Source organism: Gymnoscopelus braueri, assembly GCF_963280865.1.
Source record: "Gymnoscopelus braueri genome assembly, chromosome: 2".
Taxonomy (NCBI): Eukaryota; Metazoa; Chordata; class Actinopteri; order Myctophiformes; family Myctophidae; genus Gymnoscopelus; species Gymnoscopelus braueri.
In genome coordinates this window covers 54556333-54576524 of record NC_137604.1, presented here as the reverse complement: position 1 = coordinate 54576524, position 20192 = coordinate 54556333, and the positions used below count along the sequence as shown (strand labels likewise).

Genomic DNA, 20192 nt, shown 5'->3' with positions numbered 1-20192 from the left:
CACACACACACACACACACACACACACACACACACACACACACACACACACACACACACACACACACAGTGGAGAAGAGATCCAGTAGAACTAAGACATGTCATTTTATGCACGGTTGTGTGAGGGTGTCGCGCTCCGAAAATAGCCGATCTACAAGCTCACAACTACTATTTTCGGCACGCAGCTACATGTAAATCAAGCATTAAGACGTCATCACGGCCCGCCAAAAATACATTTTCAGCTAAAAGACTGAAAAACTAAAAACATTTCACATGACTGAAATATGAATGGAATTGTATTCAAAAGACCATGACTAAAACTAAATAAATATTTGCTGTCAACCAGCAGGCCACAAATATCATTCAGTGCTTCTGTTAATCTGAAATAGCATTTAGGTGCCCAGACCTTTGAATATTCCAACAAAACAAATTTCCCCCAATGTCACAGAATCCTGCATGGCCACAATAATAGACAGAGCTCAGTGGCTGTGTATGGAGGGTGGCGGGGGGAGTGTTTAACACACATAAATAGCAAAGAGGTAATGCTGTAAACAGACACACACTGACACACAAGCAGTGGTGGACAAAGTACTCAACCCCAGGACTGTCCACCACTGACACACAAGTGTGCACCACACATCACATATGCATACACAACACAACACACGGTCCTGTGCAGATTAACTGTCCTGGAACAACGGACCCTTTTCACAACAGCCATTTTGACAGGTAAATGCGGGACTCCCTCTTTCTTTGGTGTTTCGCCCAACTGGGCCCACCTGGGCGAAACACCTCACAAAAACTATGCCTAAACCATAACCTTAAAGATGCACCCGGACGGTGCATAATACATTATTTTATGGACCTGAAAAACCTAAAATACTGTTCTTTTTTTTTAACTCAATTTTTATTGGAACAAAGGATTTTCAAAAGACAGATACACATACAAGAATACAAGACAGAACATAAAAGTGGGGGGGGGGGGAACAGAAATAACAAAACAGGACAGTACAAAAAGAAAAAACAAGAGAGAAAAACAAAAATAAAATAGGCTGCATTCTACAATTGTTAGTTATTTTTCTATTCCATATTGGTTATACATTGTCCATGGGCTGAAAGAGAGATGTCCACTTTTCCCAGTATTTGGCTAATTTGTCCTCTTGTAGTCTGCTAAAATACTGTTCTAACACAGTCGGCGAGATGTCAGCTATACTCCATGCTGTAGCAGCCTACAATAAGAGACAATTGACAATGACATTAAATTGCATGTTTTCACCTCGATTAATAAGGAATCGGAACCATGATCACACATGCCACGGTGCACTTTGATTCCACAGAGGTATAGTTTAATGCGCTTTGTGCGTGCACTCTTGGCTTTCACTTTAACTGCAGTAATCTGATCCCTGGTCAGTCAGTCTATCATAGCGGCACTTGATTCTAGCAGCCCGAGCCCCGCGGGCATTTACTTCTTTCACACCCACAGCCAGCATACACAGATCAACAATTTGTTGTGTATTAACTTGTCTGACACCTAGTTGGTCGACTTGAGAGAGCAACAGCACGTAGCCAGTGACAGAACGGTCATTGAGGCAAGAGGCAAGCATGCAGCCAATATACAACAACGATTGCGCAACACAATGGGAAACGGTGGGGTGCTAGACCAGCGCCGGTCGGGAAAAATAAATAAATAAATAGACCAGTCGATCGCGATCGATAGTGTCCCCCCAATAGTGGGGTGACATTCAGGCCCTTCTGAAACCCCCTCCGGCAATTTCACTCACATGTGAAACATCTTCATTAGAATTACTTTGACGTACTGGTAATCATCAATCAAGGATGAATGACAGTGGAATAATCAAGGTTGTCTCTCTTACTCAAGGGCTGATATTTACTTTTAATAAAGGCATTATGTTATCTTCTGACAGGTTAATACTGATGAATGATAGTAATAACTGGTATGATGTAGCTTTCATACCTTTTGTAAACAACACACCCAGTTACAGTACATACTACTGTAACTGGAGCTGCTCAAGAAGCGAAACAGTAATAAAAACAAAACCTGGGTAAATAAACACAGCTGAAGGGATAGTGACACTTATTTTTGGGGTTTATTTCATTTAGGTGAAACAATTAACATTTAACAATATTACATGTTAATGAGTTGTCATTAACATTTAATGAGTCAAAAGTACTGTCCACTCATTCATTTAGAGGTGTGCGTGCGTGCGTGTGCAGCACGGCTTGTTGTTGTGAGCTGGTAGATGGACTATTTTGGGTGTGCAACACCGGTGTGCAGCTAAGTATAGCAGCAGGGCTTTAAACAGGTGTGTGTTCCCTGCCATGTCCCCCAGTCAGTCCCCCTGTACAAACATTCTGATAGGATATCTGTGCAACAGAGGTTCTGTTCACACACACACACACACACACACACACAGGTTCACACACACACACACACACACACACACACACACACACACACACACACACACACACACACACACACACACACACACACACACACACACACACACACAGGTTCACACACACACACACACACACACACACACACACACACACACACACACACACACACACACACACACACACACACACACACACACACACACACACACACACACACACACACACACACACACACACACATACACACACACACACACACACACACCTCAAATATAATTCTGCTGCATATCGTTGCTGTCAGGCAGAAACCTGTTTGTGTTTTTTTGTAAATGAACGCCCTACTGGCCTACTTGATCACACTACAGCGTCACACAAAAGCATCAAAAGTAGCAGATCTACAAGCTCGAAATGCAGATTTTCAAGTGATCCAGAAGAACAGGTTGGGAAGTGGGAACCACTGCTTTAGTATCTGATTATATTTGTCTTGTCTCTCTGTCCGTGTCTTACTTGTTTTACTTTGTATTATTTCTCCAATAAACAAATACAAATACAAACAGAGTTACAAATAGTTTCTGTTGGGTGGAAACCTCATATGTCCAAAACTTTTCAGGATTCAAATTCAAGAATCAAAAGTAGCAGATCTACAAGCTTGTGGATCTGTTACTTTTGATGCTTTTGTGTGACGCTGTAGTATGATCAAGTACTACAGAAGGGTCAGAAGGGCCTGAATGTCCCCAAACTATTGGGGGGACACTATTGCGATCGATTGGTCTATTTATTATTTATTTATTAGCACCCCACCGTTCCCATTGTGTTGCGCAATCGTTGTGTTTTGGCTGCATGCTTGCCTCTCGCCGCAAATGAGCGTTCTGTTACTGGCTAGTGGCTACGTGCTTTTGCTCTCTCATCTCGACCAACTAGGTGTCAGACAAGCTAATACAGAACAAATCGTTGATCTGTGTATGCTGGCTGTGGGTGTGAAAGAAGAATCAAGTGCTGCTATGATAGACTGACTGACCAGGGATCAGATTACTGCAACAATATACGGGGGAACAAAGTTGTTCACCCGTCAAAAGTTAAAGTGAAAGCCGAGAGTGCACGCTCAAAGCGCATCAAACTATACCTCCGTGGAATCAAAGTGCACCGTGGCATGTGTGATCATAGATCTGATTACTTACTAATCGAGGTTAAAACATGCAATTTAATGTCATTGTCAATGTCTCTTATTGTAGGCTACAGCATGGAGTATAGCTGACATCTCGTGGCCTGTGAAGAGCCAAGTAATGTATGTCCCTTAAATAGAAAGTCTGAAAATTACTTAAACATTTACAATCTGTTCTTTATCCAGAGTTACTTAGTGCTTATAGTTAGTTAGGCTAAATTAAATTCCGAGGAGTCCATTTGGTTACATTTGTGTAGCCTACTCTTCGGAGCCACACCAAAACTGACAGTGAACGTCATGATGTCACCGTCGAACCCCCCCCCCCAGCTAATGTCCCCTGACTTTTTCCCTCATGCCGCCGCGCTTGCAAGTAGGGCGTTAATTTGTGTTACAAAAGAACACAAAAAGTTTGAATATGGAGACAAGAGGTTTCTGCCCGACAGCGACGAAATGTACTGGTGGAGCTTGTTAGGCTGCTTGCATTTAGTCACACAGCTCCCTAAGAGAACGTTTCAGTGACTGTGGCGTGGCACTCGCCACAGAGTCTCCCCGGGTAACAGGAGGATCAGCTAAACGTCTCGAGGCCAAGCGTTCATTTTCCCTGGAATGCAGGATGTCAGACAGATGAAAAAGCTGGGAGCCACGGTTTGAAAATAGACCCCTTCTGACAGAGTTCTGGAATGACTGGAAAGGGAATCTGCTCGGCATTAAGGCCACAACAACGCCTCCCTCATAGTGGAGGAGAGCTCAGAAACTGAAGCAGAGAATGGGGGAGGGAGGGAGGGAGGGAGGGAACAGAACACCCGTAGAGCGTGCAGTGTTTGTTTTACTGTAAATAGTTTGAGACATGCTTCTGTAGAGAAGAAAAGTGCTATACAAGTGGAATCTTTTTTTGTGCGTCTGTGTGTGTGTGTGTGTGTGTGTGTGTGTGTGTGTGTGTGTGTGTGTGTGTGTGTGTGTGTGTGCGTGTGCGTGTGCGTGTGCGTGTGCGTATGCGTGCCCGCCCATATACAGTATCTGTTCCCCAAATACGCTCATGCCCGTCCCTCACCTCAAAAGCCTTGAAACGAGCTACCCATTCAGACACGAGGCTCTCTGAAACGTCACTCACAATGTACTGTAGTATGTGGTGAGAGAATCATGTCATGTGAAATGACAGTTCCCTAATCCTGACAAGGAAATTATTCTCTTTTAAAGAAATAATAACTGGCCGCAGACTCGCAGAGATTGATGCCCCATGTGGTAAGCCATGTGGTGCAGGGGTTGTGTGTTGTTGGCCATCTCTGTTGTGTCAGTGTGTAATGACTGACTGCTGCTTAGCGTCTGCCATGTGTCACAGTGTCAGGGGTGGATGTCACGTGACGTGACATAGAATCTCAGACAGGCCGAGGCCTGCATCTTGGCAAGTGCATGGCTCTGCAGCCACAAGGCCACTGGCAGAATAGCCATGTACTTCCTCCAGACAATCTGGTTCCTGAACGAACAGACCAGGAAGAGCACTAACAGTAATAAGCTTTGGAAATGGAATGGTCGCTGTTGGGCAGAAACTGTATATCTCAATATGTCTTTTGGAGATGAATGCCCTTCTTCAACATACAACAAGAGTGTCCCACAAAAATACTGAAAATGGCCGATGTGAGCTTGTAGATCGGCTATTTTCACTATTTTAACCCATTCAATCCGGGAAGGCATCTACAAATGTCTTCTAAATCCTAACAGGTTTCTGAAAAACTGTTGCTATAATATCAGTGGTGCTCACACGTTTTCATGTCAAGGACCACCTAAAATTATATGTATTTGGCCGTGGGACCCCCATCTAAAGAATATTTTGTTCCAGGGACCCCCCAGGAGCAAAGATTTGAGTTACAAATGTTTGCTTTATATTATTCAAAGATTTGCAGAAATGATCACGATTATTCCCAAAAATAATTGATCTACAAGCTCTTAGGAGCATGTATATCTGCTATTTCTGAATAGCCCAAAGTATAAAATAAAGGTTATAGCTAAAAATCTAAAATGACACAGATGCATTCACGGATTGAATGGGTTAAAATGTTTTTAATATAACAATATAAAAGGAACGATTCAAGGTTTCCACCTGACAAGTGTTAATCTACCTGTCTGCCTGTGTGTAGATTAGAAGCGTGTGCAGACAGTCTCACACACACACACACACACACACACACACACACACACACACACACACAGACACAGACACAGACACTCACACTCACACACACACACACACACACACACACACACACACACACACACACACACACACACCTCAATATTTAAACACATACAGTTATCACGCACACCAGCACATGACACTTTGCATTGCAAGACTGCACACAGAAACATATGCTGCACAGCCGCAAGCACGAACAATATGTATACATGTCAAATTCTAAAACGATATGTATACTGTACATCCTGAGCAAAGCACACATGGATAATATTCAGAAGGAGGAACCATATGCACACATCACCTTCAAGCACCTCAAAGTGTGTATTTTTCTTACTATTGTTGTTATTCTTTATTATTTCTTTGTTATTGCTTTTTATTGCTGCTACACAGACACTTTTAGCATCCCTATTTTTGACATGTCATTATTATATCGTCTCCGTCGGATGGAACCTCATATATCCAAAACTGTTACTTTCCAGGATTCAAATTCAAAAGTAGCAGATCTACAAGCTAGAAATGTGTCGCTTGTGGATCTGCTACTTTGATGCATTTTGTGTGACGCTGTAGTATGATCAAGTAGGACATTGATTTACGAAATAAAACGCAAAAAAGTTTTTAAAAGAATGGAGATAAGAGGTTTCTGCCTGACGACAGCGACGATATAAACACGCTCACAGGTCTGTTCTCGCTATTCATCATACGATGATGAAGCACGTATAGGGCTACAAGCGGTTAATCTGACAGCATGTGTTGTGTACATTCTTCAAGAGTGTGGTGTTGCTACAGAAGTCTAGAATGCAACGCAATGAGAAACAGATTGCGTTTTACTGTGCGACACGGAAAGTCCCTGTGGTGCATCAGATTCTCAAGGCCATGCGGGGAGAAGCTGTTTGCGTTCACAGCACTGATACAAAAAAAAATGAAAAAAATGAAAAAACACAGAGAATTAAAATGTGGGAGGGAGAGATAGAAGGGAAGAGAGACTCAAGACTTGAAAAGGGAAATAATATGGCATCCAATCGTTCACAAGTCCTCCCACATTCCCTCACGAGCTCCAACTTTACATATCACACACACACACACACACACACACACACACACACACACACACACACACACACACACACACACACACACACACACACACACACACACACACACAGACAGACAGCAGACCCACTGAACTATTGATGAGACTGTTATTGGATTTCCCAGCACAAGCCTTTTGTTGGGTATACTCTATACTGTACCTAGTGTACAACAATAAGAGGAAGAGTCAAAGGCCACGGGACGGGACAGTCGTTTAGAATGTCACCGTCTCACTCTGTTACACCTCGTCTTACCACGTTCATTCATATGTGTATGCAAAACATTACAAAATAAACATTTAAACAATCGCTGAAGCAAAACTCTTGGAGACTATGTTTCATCATGAATGAATCACTATACTATACCACGGTTTTCAGCTATAAAAGGATAAAGGTATCATTTCGGGGGCGGCCGTAGCTGAGTGGGCAGAGAGGCAGCTTTCTGGGAAACAGAAAGTCCCTGGTTCACGTCCCGGCCCCGGTCCTACGTGTCCCTAAGCAAGACGCTTAACCCTTAACTGCTCCTGATAGAGTCATTTAATCTCTTATCTTATCTTAATTATCATAATGTGTCTAGGGTCCCTTAACCTTAAAATGTCCTATTAATTATGGTCTCATATGGGCCTGTACTTTGTCATGGTAAAAGTACTCTGTACTCTTAGTCTCTGTGTCTGCAAGCCAAGGTCAAACGCAAGCAGGCTTTCTCTGCGGCAATCTTGTTTTGGGAACACGGTATCTGGGTGTTCTCTTCTCTTCTACAGCTGTCTCCCTTAGTGTCACCAAATCTCCACTGACCAGTGACAGGTCAGAGATGTCAAACGTGTTTGACCCAGACATGGGGACGCTGTTGCCCAGAGATAAACTGTCACACAATCATCATCTACCATCATCAGACGACGACGTAACCATCGCTCTCATCCAATCCGAGAAGTCCACCTTCACACGGAACCTCATCGATGTCACATCCTATGATGTCATATGTTTATGTTACTGGACAATGTTAAAAGCTCGTGCTTGCTCTGTTACACGACGGAGAGACGCGACCGATGCGGACACCTGTGATATACTGTAACCTTCTAATGTCTCTCTGATCTGAATACAATCAATTGTTTCATTATACCCAATGGCTGCCTGTCTGAGTTTGGTTTTTTCCTTATTGTCTCCGTGCTACAAGTATCTGTACTTTGTGTGGGTCATGAGGTGAAATTAAATTCCATCAATTGGTCCTTCGAGCCGGATATGTTTGAAATATGGACGGGGGGAACTGAGCTATTGTCAGACTCTCTTCCCCGGCAGACCATATTTTAATACGTATCAAACGAACCAGCCTTGGGTGTAACGACTTATCACTTCTATTCAGATGAAGGTTAACTTTGAACAGTATCACAATTTATTTTGTTTTGGACCTGGACGCGATCGCTGGACCTTTGGACTGGACCCTCGACATGTCTCAAATTCCACATGGTCCAGCCATCGGGGTCGGGATCCCTGAACCAACATCAGATTTGATGAGTATATATTTTTATTTTTATTGTACCATGGTCCAGTGATTGGGACCTCCAGGTAACTTACCCTTGCCTTGATCTGATGAGTATACCTTTTTCTTTATTGTATGTATTGTCTTTACCGAACCATGTGTCTCATAATTATCAGCCTGTTTGTAAATGACTGTTTAACAAAGCTCCGCCAGGGAGCCTGTCAAGTAAAAATGTTTTATCACCTTATATTCCTGGGAGGACATTCCTGAATGTCTCATAAATTCTCTTATCTAGTGGTCAATTATTTAGCTCGTTATTCCTTTTTCCGTTTCTAAGTTTCAGAGTGTAGCAAACACCCTAATCTATTTTTATCTACTACTCCTCCACGGTTTTCAGACTGTATTTTTTCGGTGCGATTTCTTTATGAGGGACGGGTAGGGGATTTGTCCTCTACAAATTATACGTCCAAATTACTCCATTGAGGGACGGGTAGGGGATTTGTCCTCTACAAATTATACGTCCAAATTACTCCATTGAGGGACGGGTAGGGGATTTGTCCTCTACAAATTATACGTCCAAATTACTCCATTGTAATCTGTACCGAATAATATCTATATCTTTATTTTATCTGCCTCTCTTTCTCTCACCACCTCCGGCCGGGGTGGTGCGGGGGGTGAGCGTATATATATTTTTTACCTTTGACCGGTTTTATTTTGACCACTGTAGTTAAATCATCCATCCATTTAATATATTAAACTTTGACAATAACTTTTAAATCCCTTATCCAATATACAGCCTCTCACTTCTCCTGTGTCTTATCTGTTTACATTCTCTTGTTCAGAGCTGGTATCATAACAAGGCTATGCCCACAGAAGAATACAGTCACACTATAATGTTATACTATGAAGGCTTGTTTTAAAAGTTTAAAATATATATATTTTAAATCTGTTCTAAATTCATTGAACCATCAGTATAATTATTTTTGCCTTAATAATACATTTTAATTTATTTAAAATATTTTGAATATAATTTAAAATAATAAGTAAACCAATCAGGTTAAAATCTTTTTCATTCCAAAATTAGTTTGTTGCTGGAAGATATCTATGTTCGGTATGTTTGTATGTCTGTCTGTGTGTAGTAATGAACGGTTTCTCTCTCTATCTCTCTCTCTCTCTCTCTATGGGTCAGCAAGCTGTCGTACGGTGTGTGTGTCCGGGCGAGCGAGGGAGCTAAGGAGGGAAAGTTTCTCTCTTTATCTTTTTCTCCCTGCTATCTATGTATGAGTGATAGGCATGCGTGAATGAATGCGTGTGTCTGTCTCGCTAGTTCTAACCATTTTAGTCAAAATTTTTGTCATTCTCCAGTCAGTTAGAACAAAGTCACTCTGGTCTCTTAAAACTCCATTTCCCATAATTCCTTCAGCAGGAAGTGTTAGTGGTACGTTAGACACGTTTCCATGGCAACGTCATCCTACTAGCTGAGTCACTATTGAATTCCATTTAAAACATAGATCCGTTAAATTAACCCACAATAAGATTCAATTTGTTCCATATCAATATTGGGAAACATTAACTATAATATTAAGTTTATTATAAAGTCATTTTGATTTATTTTAAAAGTTTTGAAAATATTTTATCATTTTAATTTAAGATTTTTTATGAGCTTGTAGATTTGCTAATTTTCAGAAGCGATTTTTCTGTACTTATCTCATTTCAATATACTCTTCAGAACAAAGATGTTTATTCCTTATTTTTCATTGTTATATTTTAAAAGTTTTAATTATAACTTTTTAATTTTAATTTTAATTTTTTTATTATTATTTTTTTTTCATCCCCTTTCTCATCAACAAATCATCTGACACAAATATATTGTAGATATATGGGTGTCAAATAGAGGGGAGTTTGATTAATATTTGATTTAAATATGATTTGATTTAACATGATTTGATTTAATGTTTAATTGCTGTGTTTTGTGTTTCTTTTTCATTTTGTGTTTCATTTTAGAACGAGAATGTAAACCACCCCATAAATCCAAATTCCTGGACAACTATAAGGTCACAATACCTGCTAATTGTACATACAATTGTACATACAGGGCTAAACTTAAATTTTATATCTGGTTCTAAACCTGTTTTAAACTATGTTTCATACTACAGTCAACTGTAGGCTACTGTCATGCCCAACAGTAAATTTGATTTCCATTCTGTCTTACAGATTTCAACTTATGTCTTGGATAGACAGATGTTTGATGCCACATGCCTACATGCAATCAGGAAGTATTTCTTGAGTTTTAAGATGATATCACGTAAGTTTTTTTCCCAAAATAAAGTGTAAAGTGATGTACAAATTTACATAGTACAGAAGTGTCCCGTTCCATTTTAAATACTTGTATCTTGATAAAGCACAAGGACTGCAGCTCCACAAGGAGGAAGGTAACTTTTCTATTTCTGAACGTGTACAGAAACAATCAATGACCCGAGACGTAGGTCTCTTGTCAGATTTCAATATGAAAACTTACAGACTGGTGAGTTGTCCCTCCCTACAATCTCTCTGCTGCCATGCCATTAAACTGTGCTAAAATTGTCTGTCTTAGTTAAACCAAACATGTTGAAAAGATTTGCTTGGGACGGAGACATTTGCTGAGATTTTTTTGAATTATAATAAAGTTATTTGCAAAGTTGCAAAAGGGAAAACTTGGACACGTGTGGAGTGTCTTGGAAATTCATGAACTATAAACCCTGTTTTGCTTCTTATTTGAATAAATTAATAAATTATACAGTCCTTTTGAAGAAGTATAAATGTGTATGTTATCTAACCATAACCATTTATTTTTGGCCTTAAGTCCTTTAAATCTTTGCCTGTCTGATTTGATTTTGAATAATGTCACAAGGTACAATCAACTTGACCTTTGACCCTATCCAAATCATGATAAGATGTAGGCTTGATAGAGTCATTTAATCTCTTATCTTATCTTAATTATCATAATGTGTCTAGGGTCCCTTAACCTTAAAATGTCCTATTAATTATGGTCTCATATGGGCCTGTACTTTGTCATGGTAAAAGTACTCTGTACTCTTAGTCTCTGTGTCTGCAAGCCAAGGTCAAACGCAAGCAGGCTTTCTCTGCGGCAATCTTGTTTTGGGAACACGGTATCTGGGTGTTCTCTTCTCTTCTACAGCTGTCTCCCTTAGTGTCACCAAATCTCCACTGACCAGTGACAGGTCAGAGATGTCAAACGTGTTTGACCCAGACATGGGGACGCTGTTGCCCAGAGATAAACTGTCACACAATCATCATCTACCATCATCAGACGACGACGTAACCATCGCTCTCATCCAATCCGAGAAGTCCACCTTCACACGGAACCTCATCGATGTCACATCCTATGATGTCATATGTTTATGTTACTGGACAATGTTAAAAGCTCGTGCTTGCTCTGTTACACGACGGAGAGACGCGACCGATGCGGACACCTGTGATATACTGTAACCTTCTAATGTCTCTCTGATCTGAATACAATCAATTGTTTCATTATACCCAATGGCTGCCTGTCTGAGTTTGGTTTTTTCCTTATTGTCTCCGTGCTACAAGTATCTGTACTTTGTGTGGGTCATGAGGTGAAATTAAATTCCATCACTTGATAGAGTCATTTCATTTGATCTCTTATCTGAATTATCATAATGTGTCTAGGGTCCTTAACCTTAAAATGTCCTATTAATTATGGTCTCATATGGGCCTGTACTTTGTCATGGTAAAAGTACTCTGTACTCTTAGTCTCTGTGTCTACAAGCCAAGGTCAAACGCAAGCAGGCCTTTTCTGTGGCAATCTTGTTTTGGGAACACGGTATCTGGGTGTTCTCTTCTCTTCTACAGCTGTCTCCCTTAGTGTCACCCAAATCATCATCTGACCAGTGACAGGTCAGAGCGGTCAGAGATGTCAAACGTGTTTGACCCAGACATGGGGACGCTGTTGTCCAGAGATAAACTGTCACACAATCATCATCTACCATCATCTACCATCATCAGACACGACGGAACCTCATCGCTCTCCACCAATGGCAGGATTACACCTCCGACGGCTGGACGATTGATGTCACATCCTATGATGTCATATGTTTATGTTACTGGACAATGTTAAAAGCTCGTGCTTGCTCTGTTACACGGGGGAGAGACGGACGGCCGATGTTGCGGACTTGTGATACTGTAAACCTTCTATTGTCTCTCTGATCTGAATACAATCAATTGTTTCATTATACCCAACAGATTTGCTATTTTTCTGTACTGATCTCATTTCAATATACTCTTCAGAACAAAGATGTTTATTCCTTATTTTTCATTGTTATAATTTAATTTTAAAAAGTTTTAATTATAACTTTTTAATTTAAATTTTTTCATAATTTTTTTCTCATCCCCTTTCTCATCAACAAATCATCTGACACACACTATATTATAGATATATGGGTGTCAAATAGAGGGGAGTTTGATGAATATCTGATTTAAATATTTGATTTAAATGTTTAATTGCTGTGTTTTGTGTTTCATTTTCATTTTGTGTTTCATTTTAGAAGCCACCCCATTAAATCCAATTCCGGGACAACTATAAGGTCACATTACCTGCTAATTGTACATACAATTGTACATACAGGGCTAAACTTTAATTTTATATTTGATTACAAACTGTTTTAAACTCTGCCAAACAGTAAATTTGATTTCCATTCTGTCTTACAGATTTCAACTTGTGTCTTGGATAGACAGATGTTTGATGCCCACATGCCAAAGAGGAAAAGTAGGTCCTATACGTCTGTGTGAGTAAAGGGGCATCACGTGAGTTTTTCCCGCCATAAATTATTTTGCTTAGGGTTAACATATCTACCCACAGTATTGCTTCAAGGAGAAGTAGGGCTAAAATTCGAATGAGCCTATACACACTTGGGGGCGGGACCTGAAACAACAGCTTCTTGGAAACAAGACTATGCTGGCTAAAGTTCCTGGTGGTACATACATTGTGGGATTTTCAGGAAAAGTTAAAAGTTAAAAAATTCAGATCCTGCCAAGGGATGGCCTTCAAAAATAAAATAAAATAAAGAAAGGTTTGACAGATCTGTTCATAATTATAATACCTTATTCTGGGAACTTATGAGGTGATGTCATTTTTCTCATTTAACAGCATATAGAACCCACTTACCATTTTAATTATTCTATAGTCTATGTAAGATTTCATCCTACTAACGCTGATTATTTACTCATGAACTATAAACCCTGTTTTGCTTCCTATTTGAATTAATAAATTATACAGTCCTTTTGAAGAAGTATAAATGTGTATGTTATATATCTAACCATTTATTTTTGCCCTTAAGTCATTTAAATCTTTGCCTGTCTGTGATTTGATTTTGAATTATGTCAAAAGGTAAGACCTGATCAGCTTGACCTTTGACCCTATCCAAATCATGATAAGATGTAGGCTTGATAGAGTCATTTCATTTGATCTCTTATCTGAATTATCATAATGTGTCTAGGGTCCTTAACCTTAAAATGTCCTATTAATTATGGTCTCATATGGGCCTGTACTTTGTCATGGTAAAAGTACTCTGTACTCTTAGTCTCTGTGTCTACAAGCCAAGGTCAAACGCAAGCAGGCCTTTTCTGTGGCAATCTTGTTTTGGGAACACGGTATCTGGGTGTTCTCTTCTCTTCTACAGCTGTCTCCCTTAGTGTCACCCAAATCATCATCTGACCAGTGACAGGTCAGAGCGGTCAGAGATGTCAAACGTGTTTGACCCAGACATGGGGACGCTGTTGTCCAGAGATAAACTGTCACACAATCATCATCTACCATCATCTACCATCATCAGACACGACGGAACCTCATCGCTCTCCACCAATGGCAGGATTACACCTCCGACGGCTGGACGATTGATGTCACATCCTATGATGTCATATGTTTATGTTACTGGACAATGTTAAAAGCTCGTGCTTGCTCTGTTACACGGGGGAGAGACGCGACCGATGCGGACACCTGTGATATACTGTAACCTTCTAATGTCTCTCTGATCTGAATACAATCAATTGTTTCATTATACCCAATGGCTGCCTGTCTGAGTTTGGTTTTTTCCTTATTGTCTCCGTGCTACAAGTATCTGTACTTTGTGTGGGTCATGAGGTGAAATTAAATTCCATCAGCTCCCCTATAAGGTGCTGCCCCCGTAGCACCCACTGCTCCTGATACTTGGGGATGGGGTTCAATGCAGGTACCACATTTCACTGTATGTGCAAATATACAGTGACAAATACCGCAAAGAGAGGTATCAGCACCTCCTGCTAATGTGTAACTGTCAGTGACTGCAGAGACCTTGCCAGGACATCAGCCTTTTCTTTGGCATTCCTGCCACCTGTTAACCCAGCCTGATCTCCCACAACACAGTGAAATAGCACGGATTGACAATTCCGTACATAGACGACTAGAAAACCCGAAAACCTGTGCATAGGAGCCACGAATTCCACAGTGAAATAACATGGGTTGCAACCCGGAAGCAGAGCAGTCCCCACAACATGATTTACGATTCTGTGCCTATCGGTATATAACTCGGACGGCGCTGAGTAGGCTCAAGCGAACGTCGCAACGTTCGGCACAGCAACTCGCTCGCTTTAGCTCGCTCGGTGGTGACTTACGTGGCTCCAGTTTGCTTAAGACTGTGCGCCTCCGACATGGTCCAAAACTTAACAAAGTCAATGGAGGGGATTTGCGGCTCCTATGCACAGCTTTTCTGGTTTTCTAGTCGTCTATGTACGGAATTTCAATCCGTGCTATTCGGGTTGGTTAACCGCTCACGACCAATCTAAACCAATTACAGTACCTAAACCAGTTGTTCACAAAGTGAGGTCCCACCAGAATGTTGATTGTTAGGAACCAAATGGACCCTTAAAAGTTTCATGACATGCTGGTTTACAAAACATTAAAAGTCTTTATCATGGTCCTTCAAACATGTATTAAAAGGTTTTAACTGAAAAATCGGTGAGGAATGCATCCTCCCACCACCATAGCTACTTCCCTACTGCACTCATGCACACACGCACACGCACACGCACACACGCACACACACACACACACACACACATTCACAACGATCCTTTCTTTTCTCTTCTTGTCCTTTTAATCTCTCTAGTCTAGTCTCTAATTGAATCAGTTCAAAGGGAGAGGAAACTAAAACGACAATAATAACAGCTTTCACACTAATTATCGTCTGCTCTTCTTTCACACTGCATAATGGTGAGACAGCGCACACCTGCAGAAATAAGCACTCAGTAAAATCCTCAGAGACATACACACACACATTCCTTCACGCTCCTCTCTCTCTCACACACACTGACACAGTGTGTCATTTTCCAAGACAATTAATTGTCACACGAATAATTAACGATTTAATTGTGTTTTTATCGTTGAACACTGGAACATAATGAATACAAATTACATTTCTGTTTTGGCTTTTAGGCTTTGAAGATGCACAGGGTAGTTATGACAAATAACTACAATGAAATATATACACATAACTGAATTAAATGAATTATTATCCTCCGATAGGAATTGTATGTACTGTAATACACTACCATGTGTGAAATAAAATGAAATGAAATGAAATAACCTATAGTCTATCAAAGAAATGACTGACATGTATGCAATGTACAAAAACTGTTAAATAAAGTTGTAAAAACATAAATAAATGACTGACATATTTAATAACTTTATACTTAAAAAACATTAATAGTGGAAATAGTCGCTCAGCAATCTTGCATCTTGTAGATCTGCTATTTCCAATATTTATTTTAAATGTTTGAAAATATATGAAAATTTTTCAACATGGAAACGAGTATGACGATTATGCAAAAATAACTATTACAACACAACTACAACAACGCCATAACTGGCCCGCCAGCGATGATATCTGGAAAATCTATTTTAAATCATTTACAACATCTGACAGTCCCAAATTGCTGTCGGGGCAGATACCTCTTATCTCCACATTTTAACCTTTTGTATTTTTTCGTAAATCAATGCCCTATTTGATCATACTACAACTACAGCGTCACAAAAAAATAGCAGATCTACAAGCTTGACTGCTATTTTTGGCAATGTTTTAATTTGAATCCTGAAAAGTAACAGTTTTTTTTATGGACATATGAGGTTTCCACCCGACACGAGACGATATAGTAGTGGTTTTTCAAAGAGGGGTCCGGGGACCCCCGGGGGTCCTTGAGGGGCTCCGCAGCTAAATTACTGATAATTTGGAACTAGATTAAAGCTCTGTAACTCAGAGAGTGTACTAATAGGACCCCTAAAAGGGTCAATTTGGTTCCATCTGTTCACTCTCAGAGTTATGGGGGTCTTGCGTACCAAATTGGGTTTCGCTTGAAATCAAGAAGTTTTAGGCAGGCTGGTGTTTCATACACAAGTTCTATCGCTATCTAAAAAGAGACCTTGAGCTCCTACTCTATGAAACAGCCTGTTTGTCTCTGTTCCAAAGGGAGACTGTCTGTCTATCTGTCTGTCTGTCTGTCTGTCTGTCTGTCTGTCTGTCTGTCTGTCTGTCTGTCTGTCTGTCTGTCTGTCTGTCTGTCTGTCTGTCTGTCTGTCTGTCTGTCTGCCTGTCTCCAGGTGGTTTTTAATGTCTCTTAGTGCAACATTCAAGGATATTGTGGCCTGAAATTAAATTATGACTATTTTTAAGTATTTCTATCTGCAGTGCACCATGTAGCATTTGATAACAAACGCAGTACTATCAGTAGTTATACCGACACAAATCTTCATGTATTCACTTTTATAGCAATAGCAATTGATATATTTATTATTGTATAAGACAGTCTGTCAAAAAGTTCCAGTTCTTAAATCAATGGCTATTGATTATGTTCTGGCCCGCCGTCTAATGAAAAACATTGGCCCGAAGCCAAACTGACTTGCCAGCCCTCTGCACTAGTGCATACACATTGCAAAACATACATGAAAACACATGATCCATAGAGCTCTTCTTCTCTAGGCCAAACTGGGATCATGGTACACAAACGCCCTGCGTCCATTGGAATGGCACAGCTCACATGAGGTCACCATACGTACATATTTGTGGCCCATGACTGATGTTGAAAAATGTGTCAGCAATAAGCAGCAGGTGTTGAAAGGGTTCATGATACATGGCAATGGGTTTGAGACCTATATATACAAACTTGACACACATTTTGTTTTTCTTCTTTGTATGATACATAGCTTTTTTTTCTTTCTTTTTTTACAAGACTGCATTTGACTGATCACTTGTGATGTTTGTGCTCATTGTACTATAATAACGTACATATATTTTGTTTGGGGGTTTATTTGTTTTGGGGGATTTTGTTTTAATTTATGTCATAAAGCATTGGTTTTCAAAGTGGGGTCTGGAGTGGGGACCCCCAGGGGTCCTTGGGAGCCCTGCGGGTGAGCTTGTAGCAGATCTACAAGCTCACAGCGCGTCACTTCATTCCACGCTGCGAGGTTGTACATGTGCTATTTTTGAAAGTCTTTGTAAAATATAGAAAATGTTGAACAATTTAGATTATTTTTTTTATGGGGGGTGCAAGGCACAAAATATTTTCAGATGGGGGTCTGCGGCCAAATATATATCAAATTTGGGGGTCCTTTCCTTGACCTTCACACTAAAAAGTTTGAGAACCACTGTCACAAAGGAATAGATCAGTCATTCTTCTTTTACACTGTAAAAATCCTCAGTGTTAATTTAACTCTGAGAGTGTACAAATGGAACCAAATGATTTGGTTCCATTTGTACACTCTCAGAGTTACAGTTTAAAAGATTGTCAATGCTGTCAATATACTTTTCCAGGGGAAAGGGAGAATCCACCCCCCTACAGAGGGCCCTTATACCGGTCCATTTGGTTCCATTTGTACACTCTCCGAGTTACAGACCTGTAAGGGGTCCATTTGGCCTAATCAGTTTCATGGGGGACCCTCTGGAACCACCTCAAGGACCCCTGGGAGGGAGGTCCCTGCTGGACCCAACTTTGAGAACCTGTGCTAAATCTTTTAATTTATAACTATTGGAGAAATGCCAAACATGGACACATATCCCCTCCCTGGCTGCTGAACGTTTTCAAGGCAGGGGTCAGACATCAACCCGTCCCGTCCGTAGGCCAACTCCGTACACGGACAAACATTTTTCCCCCCATTATGATGTTCTTATTTCGTTCATCGTGTAATGTGCAATGAAAGCACAGACTGTACTGGTAAAAAATGTAATCGAAAACACGGAGCAGACTTGGACCATAGCCTACAGCCAGTAGCCTATTAGCCAGTGGTTCTCAAAGTAGGGTCCATGGGGCTCTCAGGGTTCCTTGAGGGGGTTCTAAATTGACCCTTACAAGTCTGTGACAGTATACAAATGGAACCAAATGGACACGTTAGGGTCCATTTAGTAACTGCCAGTAACCAAATTTGTATACTGCCAGAGTTGAGGGAGGTAAAAGGTAAAAGTTTGAGAACCACTGGCCCATACAGTGCATGGCTGCTGACTTGCCAGTCTCCAGGTTTTCTTCAGAATAGCTAGGAGGACACTGATTTAATCATGAATGGAGAAATAGGTCTACTATCATTAAACTAAACTGTGTAACACATTGGCATAGACATTATGACACGTTAGGCGTCAACTAGTTATATACATTTAGGGCTAAAGAAAGGTTATGTGTTTCTGGTAACATCTGCTCATTTGTACAAAAATGTCCATCACAACCAGACCCCTGGCCAACCTGTAGGCGGCGCTATAGAGCAGCAACAAGCGCTGTACGTGCCCAGTCTGCCCACCAGCACCACAACATGTGCCAACTGGTGGTTGTTCTGCCAGCCAAGCCGGATAGGAGGCACCATGCCCGGATAGTGAGGAGTCGAACCCGGCCTCTGTGGTGGTGGGCGTGTGCTTCATACTTCCACAACACCAAACACAATTTTTGTTTTTATGTATTATTACACATCTACTTTTGGGAAATTTGATTTTCTATAATATTATTATATATTTGTAACACTGTCTGTAATAATAACCAAAGTCGAGTGCTATACTGCTATCTGTTATTTTCCCCCAGAATAGCTTTCAAATAAATCAAAGAAACTACGGTTTTTTATGTTTGCAGAACAGATTCTCCACTCTCTCCACTCTCAGCCATGTCTGAACATAATTATGCAACTGTTGACATGCGTGTCTATATAGAGCTCAGCTCAGCTGCGGGTATAACTGTTTTCAACTAGGTTTCCTCTGACCCGGATTGCCTGGAAATCAAGTAAATCCAGTCAATGGTTGGAACAAATCCAGTCAAACCACATTCTTAAGCTATTAATCACGGGTAATAACCCCATTATAAACCGATGAGCCTCACACTCACAGCTGTTTAAAAACTCCGTATACGGAGTTTTTAAACAGCTGTGATTGTGAGGCTCAGATCTTGTCATACATAGCCTACTAACTGACGTAGCCTACGATCGTTTGCGAAAGAAGAAATATGAGTTGCAGCCTAAAAGTTGTAAACTAGGCTACAGAGTAACTACCAAACCAAACGAGTGTCAGCTTGCTCTACTTACCGCCGCCTATGCCCAACAGCCGACAGATATCTCTGGTGAACTTCATCTGATTATTGGACCATCCGGCATTATTTTTCCCAAAGCTTGGACTGACTGGACTGTTTATTTGGTCAACTCAACAACAGACCGGGATCAGGACAGTATCTCTATGAGTCTTCTCCTTTAAAAGCCAGCCCACCACAAGGACATCCCTCCTCTCTCTCTCTCTCTCTATACTCCTCTCTAACCTGTACCGGTATTTTTGGGTTG

The 20192-nt window shown here is 40.7% G+C and overlaps 1 protein-coding gene across 1 annotated transcript in view; it reads right to left on the bottom strand.

The window, feature by feature from the left end:
* The window catches only part of LOC308103684 (uncharacterized protein), a 52649-nt gene extending 32457 nt beyond the window's left edge, over positions 1-20192 (bottom strand). Inside the window, exon 1 of the mRNA XM_080453805.1 lies at positions 19944-20192. Coding sequence (XP_080309931.1) covers positions 19944-19989 — 46 coding nt within the window. The 5' untranslated portion in view covers positions 19990-20192. The remainder of the gene's footprint in view (positions 1-19943) is intronic.